This window comes from Echinops telfairi, unplaced genomic scaffold (genome assembly GCF_000313985.2).
Source record: "Echinops telfairi isolate 266 unplaced genomic scaffold, ASM31398v2 ScPeMD7_7457;HRSCAF=8495, whole genome shotgun sequence".
NCBI classification, from domain to species: Eukaryota; Metazoa; Chordata; class Mammalia; order Afrosoricida; family Tenrecidae; genus Echinops; species Echinops telfairi.
In genome coordinates this window covers 39,114,995-39,123,108 of record NW_022111357.1, presented here as the reverse complement: position 1 = coordinate 39,123,108, position 8,114 = coordinate 39,114,995, and the positions used below count along the sequence as shown (strand labels likewise).

The 8,114-nt window shown below is 61.1% G+C and overlaps 1 protein-coding gene across 1 annotated transcript in view; it reads right to left on the bottom strand.

Annotated features, from left to right (window-relative positions):
• CHD5 (chromodomain helicase DNA binding protein 5) overlaps nucleotides 1-8,114 on the bottom strand; it is a 63,592-nt gene that overhangs the window by 12,864 nt on the left and 42,614 nt on the right. The window contains exons 20-28 of the mRNA XM_030888036.2: nucleotides 7,369-7,500; nucleotides 4,577-4,694; nucleotides 3,471-3,595; nucleotides 2,265-2,496; nucleotides 1,981-2,091; nucleotides 1,574-1,746; nucleotides 888-1,062; nucleotides 338-430; nucleotides 1-71 (exon numbers count right to left, since the gene is read on the bottom strand). The exon at nucleotides 1-71 is cut by the window's left edge and continues 10 nt beyond it. Of these exons, the coding sequence (XP_030743896.1) occupies nucleotides 1-71; nucleotides 338-430; nucleotides 888-1,062; nucleotides 1,574-1,746; nucleotides 1,981-2,091; nucleotides 2,265-2,496; nucleotides 3,471-3,595; nucleotides 4,577-4,694; nucleotides 7,369-7,500 (1,230 nt within the window). The remainder of the gene's footprint in view (nucleotides 72-337; nucleotides 431-887; nucleotides 1,063-1,573; nucleotides 1,747-1,980; nucleotides 2,092-2,264; nucleotides 2,497-3,470; nucleotides 3,596-4,576; nucleotides 4,695-7,368; nucleotides 7,501-8,114) is intronic.

Genomic DNA, 8,114 nt, shown 5'->3' with positions numbered 1-8,114 from the left:
TCGAGCAAGAAGCGGGGGCAAAGGCTTGTCCCTGTCGCTCTTCAGCTGCCTCCGGGATTGTCGCCGTCCACCTGGGAGCAGCCCACATACTCAGGAGAGCCCGGGGGTGACTGACCCAGTCCCCCGCACCAACACGCCCCAGAGCAGGAGACCCCCAGGATGGCCTGACACCCAGGGCAATGGGACTCTCAGGTTGTCCCTTTACTGTGGTCTCCCTACAGCTGCCTGATATCCCAGGGGCCTTCAATGCCCCCTTCAGCCTTGTGCCGACCCCACGTGGCTGGCTGGTCCACCCCACCACCAGCTCTGTAATCCCTGGCCTCAGCCCGGGACTCACTCTGCCCCTCCGGCCTCTCCTCAAAGTCCTCATCCTCATCCTCAGAACCGATGGAATATTCGGACTGGTTGTCGGAGAGCTCGTCCTGCCACTCTGCGGGGGCCAGGCAGGGCACAGAGTGGGCCGCCGCACCCAGGGCATGCCAAGCCCCCCTCCCCCGCCACCAGCCCAACAGGGACCGTCAGAACAGGCCCCACCCCACCACGCTTTTCCGAAGGCTTACCACAGCCCACACCGGATCCCCAGGCGGAACCCCAATCTGCACTGTGCAGATGGGGAGATTTGCCCAAAGCCACACACCAGCAAAGGGGAGGCCACCCATCACTACTAAGCTTGTCTCCCTCTCCCCAAACGGCTAGCCCCCGACACCTGCCCTCAAGCCCCTTTCCCAAGGCGTCACCAGCTCATCTGCCCAGGAGTGCCCCCTCCCCACCCGGGGTGCAGCCCGGCCTGCACGCACCCTGGTCCTCCTGTGAGGCATCCTTGTAGTTGACCTGCTCCAGTCCCCCCACTCCCACACCCCCCAGGGCGCAGCCCGGCCTGCACGCACCCTGGTCCTCCTGCGAGGCGTCGTTGTAGTTGACCTGCTTGCGGATGCGCTTGCCCTTGCCCAGGCTGCGCGCCAGGTCCTCCTGCTGCTGCTCGTAGTGGTGCCTCAGCAGCTTCTCCCAGTAGTCCGGGTCCACGTTCTCCTCCTGCTTGATGATCTCCCGCTCCACCTCCTCCTGGGGGCAAGGTGGGGCCGACAGGGCAGGCGTCTCACTGACCCAGAGGGGCGGGCAGCCCTGCCCTCTGGGAGGCTTCATGCTGCCTCCATCACCCTTTCACCCTCTTGGGGCTGAAGGGGGGATTGAAAAGCCTGCCTGCTCCAGGAAGCCTTCCCAGATTTCCCCAGCCCGAGCCAACCGTCCGCTCCCTTCCACCTGTCCCATCCATTCCTTCACCCTCTAGACAGGTGCACCAAGCGCTGGCGTATGGAGGAGAACCAGCCCCAGAAGGAAAACTGGGCAGAAGGGGGCAGAAGGCACAGGGCCCACCTCAGGGGAGACCTGGGTCTTCCCGGTGGCGTGGGGGAAGCTGTAGGGGGTCGGGGGGCCGGGGCAGACCAGGCCCAGCTTGGTCTGCACAGGGGCCGGCTGTGTGCACTTCAGGAAAGTCCGTGGGTGGCTGTGAGGCTCAGAGAAGGGGCTGGAGGATGGGGGGGGGGGGCAAGGTCAGGGGCACGGGGGTCCTCACCACGCCATCTTCCTCTCGCACCACGTACTGCGCCACCTTGAAGGAGCTCAGGTACTCATTCATGTTCTGCAGCTCCGTGTCATCGGTGGCATCCTGGTTCCGGTCCAGCAGCTTGGAGATGGCGGCATCGTCGTAGTGGATCACACTGCTGTCCTCCACGTCCTTGTTATCACCTGGGGCCAAAAGGGCCACACGTGCCTAGACCAGCCGCTCCGCCCCATGGGGCCTTCCCGATGCCCACAGGCCCTGCCTGCCCCTAAGGAGCATGGCGAGACCAGGGAGGAGCCTGCACTGGGACACGGCCCCTCCACCCATGGTAGAGTGGGCAAGGGGCCCGGGAGCAGCCGGGGTGCAGGGGTGTCCCTGCAAGGTGGTGGGCAGGGAGGGCTGGCTGCCTCGTCACCTACCTGGCGGGGTGCTGCCGTGTTTTTTTTTCACGCCGCCAGGCAGGGTGCCCCCTTTAGAGGACTGGACATCTGGGACAGGTGTGATGGGCCTCTGGCCCTGGGACATCATGCCTGTGGGGCAGAGGCAGGGGTCTCTGAAGCGGAGCCACCAAGGGGCGATGAGGCTCATGGTAGCACCCAGAGACCCCTGCCCCTGCCGTGCTATCCGGTCAGGAGACCCGGAGCAGGGAGCAGAAGAGAGGGGACCCGGCTCCGCCCCCACCCGGCCTGGCCGAAGCTCGCACCCTCCACATCATCCTTGAACAGCTCCTCGGTGCCGAACTTGAGGATGTCATCCAGCTCCTGCTTGGTCATGGAGCCTGACTTGGAGCCCAGCCCGGGCCGCACCACCAGGTGGGTCAGCATCATCTTGCGCTTGGCCACCTGCGTGATGCGCTCCTCTACTGATGCCCGCGTCACAAAGCGATAGATCATCACCTTCTTGTTCTGCCCGATGCGGTGGGCACGGCTGAAGGCCTGTGGGCACAGGGGCACAGCCCGAGCTGGCCAGGACCCTGGGCGCCACGACCCCCTTGCCCCACCCCAGCCCCCACCGGGGCGCCAAGCCAGCTCACACCCCAGGTTTGGGAGGAGAGTGGCAGCGTGGGTGACAATGGGTGTGGCCCCAGAGGGCAGAGCGTGTGGGGTGAGGACAGCTTGTTCATAGACAGGGTGGCATGGGGGCTGCACAGGGTGGCTGAAGAGGCTCAAGGCTCTGTGGAGGGTCCCTGGGAGTCGGACTGCACCTCTCTGCCATCGCTAAGGGGTTAGGACAGCCCTGTGATGGAGACCTTGGGCAAGGTGTGTTAGTAACCACAAGGCCTGTGAGGTCTGGCAGCTGCCCACAGTGAGGAACGTGGACATATGAGCACATCCTACCGAGGCTGTAGTGGTGTGTATGGGAACACGATGTGTATGCATGCATGTGCGCATGACAGACGTGTCCCATGTGTCCCGAAAAGGTGCGCTGAGTCCCTGATGGGGGGATGTGAATCTGTCCTTGTCACTAAGTGGCCAGGGAACATCTGGAGGGTGTCTTGGCCTGTCCTACAGGCCTTATCGCAACCCCCTCCTGTCCTGTCTTCTCCCCAACTGGCCCCTTGGTCCCAGGCTCCTCACCCTGCCTCTCCCACAGTCCTGATGAGGGTAAGGGGCAGACAGGGTTAGCAGACTGGCTGTGTCCTTGGGCACATCCCTTGCCCCTTGGGGTTTGTCCCCTTCTCTGTACACCCAGCAGGTTAGGGTGGCAAGGGGCACAGCCTCCACCCAGCACCAGGAGGCGAGGGAGTGGGGGAGTGGGGCTCCTGCAGCCTGGAGATGCCAACTCCAGTCAGGGGCGAAAATCCACCAGAACCGGGAAGCCAGCGAGGCAATGCTGGGGCATGTGAGGGGTGGGGCCCTGGGGCCCAAGGCCCAAGGCCAGGAACCTGGAGGAGGAGGGTCCCACAGACCTGAATGTCGTTGTGCGGATTCCAGTCCGAATCATATATGATGACCGTGTCCGCAGTAGCCAGGTTGATGCCCAGCCCGCCGGCCCGGGTGGAGAGGAGGAAGCAGAACTGCTGGGCCCCCGGGGCTGTGGAGAAAGACCAGTGCCCAGCTGCAGTGAGGTGGGGGCGCCGCAGGCAGATGGCAAGTAGGAGAGCCAAGAGGGTCTCTAAAGATGCCCAGAGGCACCAAGAGAGCAGCAGGCCAGGTGACTGCCCTCACTGATGCCCACCTGAGTCCCACTTCGCCCTGCCTCCGCTCTGATCCCAACCCAGCCAGGAGGCACGCCCGAAAGGAGGTGACAGTCAGAGCCAACTACACCCAACTACAAACAGGCAAAAGCTACAGCAAAGGCCCAGCTGAGGGTCAGCACTCCCTACCTCCCAGGTCCTGGAGAGCTGAGGCCCCAGGGCCTCCCCTGCTCCCCCACCGATGTGGTGAGGGTGGCCAGAGAATGCCAGGGGCATAGCTCCCACTGGGCAGTCCTGACTCTCCCAGAAGAGCCAGTTCTCAGGTCCCTCGGAGCCCGCCTTGGTCAGTCCACTGCAGGGGGCTCCCTCCATCCACCAAGTGTTTCAGCCACTAGCTCTAGCTTCCTAGGGGGTGCTGCAGCCACAGAGAGCTGGCCGATCTCTGGCCGAGCTGAGCCTCCGTGTTCCTGAACTGAAGGGCTAGAGAAATCACTGCCGTTGGCTTTGGGCAGCATGGCCTGGACCTTTCGGAGCCCAGGAGCTGGGAAGCAGCTCCATGGTGACGGGAGGGAATTCTTGTCAGCACCGAAAGCCTAATGCCATGACTTATGGGCATGTCTGGTAAGCACGCGGCTGCTAACCAAAAGATTGGCAGTTTAAACCTACTCATCCAGTCTGTTCACCGTTCTACTCCCGGAACGATCATGGCTAAGAAAGCCCTTGGGGGCAGTTCTGCCCTGTCAGGTGGGGTTCCTGGGTCAAAAGGGACAGCACTTAATACCCACTACTCTCTTCAGCCATGTGAGGGGCAGCCTGTCTAAGAAGGGAGTGGGGATGGCAGGCAGAGAGGAGGAGAACCCTGGGTGGGGGTGGGATACCGTTGAATCTGTCGATGGCCTCTTGCCGGAGGCCCCCAGTGATGCCACCATCGATGCGCTCGTACTTGTAGCCTTCATACTCCAGGAAGTCCTCCAGCAGGTCCAGCATCTTGGTCATCTGCAGGGGAGACGCCTACCTGAGGGGCAGCCACAGAGGGGGCATGCGCAGGAAGCCCACCACAGCTCACGGCAGACAGAGCACACCCTGCTCTGTGGGGAGACCACTGAGGTCCAGGCTGGCCAGACTGGAGAACGATACAGCCTCCAACCTCACCCCGCGCCCCCCTTCAAATCCAAACCAAACGCCACACCAGTGCCACCACCATCTGCCCAAAGTCCACTTCTGGGCATGAGCATGCCCTGTTCACACACCTGCCAGGGCAACGTTCCAGCCCCTCGCCCTGGCCTTCGAGCTCTGCAGGAGGACTGGTCTCTCCTGACAACGTGTCCAGAATCTGTAAGGCAAAGTCTCACCACCCTTGCCTCTGAGCAGCACCCACGCCGTCCTTCTTCTAAGACCGATGTCTTTGTCCCTCTAGCAGTGCATAGTCTCTTCAAGACTGTTCGGCAGCGCCGCAGCTCAAGCGCATCGGCTTTCTTCGCTCGTCTTTATTCAATACTGGTAGAAAGGGGAAGTCTGTCCCACAGCAGAGTGGAGATTCTGCACTTGTCTCCTGCCACCTGGGGCTGCTGGTGAAACGTCCTTGGTAAATACTCACAGCCACCCAGCCCGTCTTTCTCCTTTGGTAAGTATTAACAGATCTGAAATGCCAGCCTCACTTCGCCGTGTCCAGGGCGTGGCTTAGCGTGCCTGGTCTTCCGTGGTGCACTTCAGCTCTGAGACCTGCATCTTCCGGTTAGACGAGCTGCCACCAACTGACGGTGATTTCTCCGCCCTCCTGAAACTCCTGTGAGATGCTTTTCCGAGCCTCTCCAGGTGTCCTCGGTCATCTTCTACATGTTGACCTTTGCCACCCCCTCCAGGTGCTTTCTGGGAAAACTCCTTGGTACCAGCTTCCAGTTCATCAATATTCATTACAACCGTTTTAAGGGTTTCACCTGTTAAAATAAAGGTTTCTTCCCAAGGACTAACTCCTATGCAGGTACTTTGCTTATCTCCGTTCTTCTAGTCGGATTTCTTCCTGGTTTTGTTTTCACTTCCTTTTTCTTGGTGAGTTTTCCTCCGTGTTTGGGAGGGTGGGGGGAACGGGGTGTCCTAAAATACGCTTTCGAAAGTCTTTTTTTCTTTTCAGGCTGTTGTAGTCCTCTCTTCCTGCTTGGATTCTAATGCATGTTTGGGGGGCTGTCATCGTACTCAGTGGAGCCATGAGCTTTGGGACTGGGGTCTAGAGGGTCTTCTGGCACGAGAGGCTCTGTCTCTGCCGCTTCCCCTCTGTGCACACGTCCAGCCCGTGTGGTCGACTGGATCCCGTGAAGGCTCAGCCCAGAGCCAGGTCTTGTGTTGGCAGGACCATGGATGCCAGCCAGCCTGTGTGTTTCCGCTCGGCCTCCATCTCCCACATTCCTCCTCAGTTTCCAGGGCTCTACGGAGTCAACATTCATGCGCAAAGAAGCTACGCCCGTTTCTGGCTTCTTTGAGTAAGGAACCTGGCTTGGTGCCCTCATTCAGGGAGCATGTTAAGTGCCAGGCCTCCGCAGGGGGTGAGGCTGGCTCCACCACTGCTCTGACCATGCAGTGAAGCACGTCTCCCCAACCGTCCGAATGACAGTCCCTTTCTAATGCATATCCTTCAGGAGCATTCTCCACTTCACCCTGCTGCACCCTCACCACCACCACCTCCTTCCCGAATGTTTCCAACAAGCATGCGGTGGCCCCCTCCCCGTCCCCAAACCTGGGGAACCACCCTTCGGTCTCCAAGTCCAGGTCACTTATATAAAGGGGACACACATGGTCACATCCATTTGTGACAGACTGATTTCACTGAATGCAGTGGTTTCATCTAGCACGGAGCAGAACCTCACTTCTCTTCAGGGCTGAGGAAGACCCCACCATCTGGGCCCCTCCCTCAGATTGACCCGCACATCAGTGGATGGACATGTGGGCTGCTCCTGTCTCTCAGCTCCTCCCAACACAGCTGCGGAGGGCACTGGACCGTGGGCATGGGCGTCCTTGCGCTCACGTCTTCTGGACATGGAGCTGCGGGGCACAGGGCCCTTCATGACGAACTTGCTGAGGAGCGCAGCTGCGCCCCTCCCCACTCCGTTTCCAGCCACGGAGGCCAGTGACCACCCCTTGAACTCTGCTCGCCCCACTCCAGACCCTGAGCGACGGACGGAAGGCCAGCACTCATCCACCTCGACTGCCCTAGCACACAGCCGACGCACGGCAGATCTGAGCGAGCAGATGGAGGAACCAACGGAGGAGAGTCAACGGCCACACCTCTGAGGCAGAGCAGCCCTGTCCCTGACTATCCCGGAGCCAGCCTTGGGATCATGCAGGACCACCCCACACACCCCCGGGGACCACTTCATGAGAACCAGCCTTAGGGCTGGCAGAGGGGCACTGAGGCTATGGCTCCAGTCTGCCACCATGTTGGGTCAGAAGAGGCAGGTGGTAGGGGAAATGCTGGTCTTTCCACCAAAGGGACCCACACTGGGTGCTCAGCCCGCTCCCCTTGGCTGTTTGTTTCCAAGACAACGAGGACCTGGAACCCAGGGACCATCCCACAGGCACGGCATGGAGTCCCAGAGGGGGTGTCTCTGGCAGCCAGGCCCCTCCCATGGCAGCATGGCAGGTGCTCCCCTGCTGGGGTAGAGCCGGGGCTTCGAACCTGGGAGAAGATGAGCACGCGGTGCCCTTCATCCCGCAGCTTCTTGAGCATCTTCTGCAGCAGCATGAGCTTCCCGGAAGACTTGACCAGGGAGCTGCCATCATAGGAGCCATTGGGCAAGACCGGCGCTTCCTGGAGACACAGCAGACAGTGGCCATGAGGGCGCCCACTCCCCTGGCTCTGCACCCAAGTGACCTCAGTGGGCAGTCAAGAGCCCAGTGGGAGACCAGCAGGGCCACCCCAGGCAGGCAGGGCCCCAGTTCCTGGTGCTGCCATCCCAGGGCTCATTCACAGACATGCCAGCCCTGCCACCTGGCGTGGCACCGGGACCGGCGCATCAGTTAATAAACAAATGCTAGCCAAGTCCTAAGCTAAGCCGGCTGCTCTGCAGCAATGTGGCTGGGTCACAGCCAGTCACTGGGGGTGCATCCAGGGAACACCCCCTGAGCCCAGTCGGGCATAGCAAAGACACCCCCCCCCCAACCCGAGGAGGGTTCTATCCATCTCTGACTTGTGCTTGTGGAGGGGGAGCAGGAGGGGCTTAAATTAGACCCAAAATAGGAGTGATGAGCTGGCCACCATTATGGAGAAGTCCACCTGTGGAAGGAGGGGACCTCTCCTCATCCACCCTCTCCACGGCCCTTCCAGGGTACCCATTTCACAGATGGGAAGCAGAGGATAATTCACTTTCCCCAGTGCAGAGCCAGGGCCCAGGCTCCCACCCACGGCTGCACACCAGAACCACC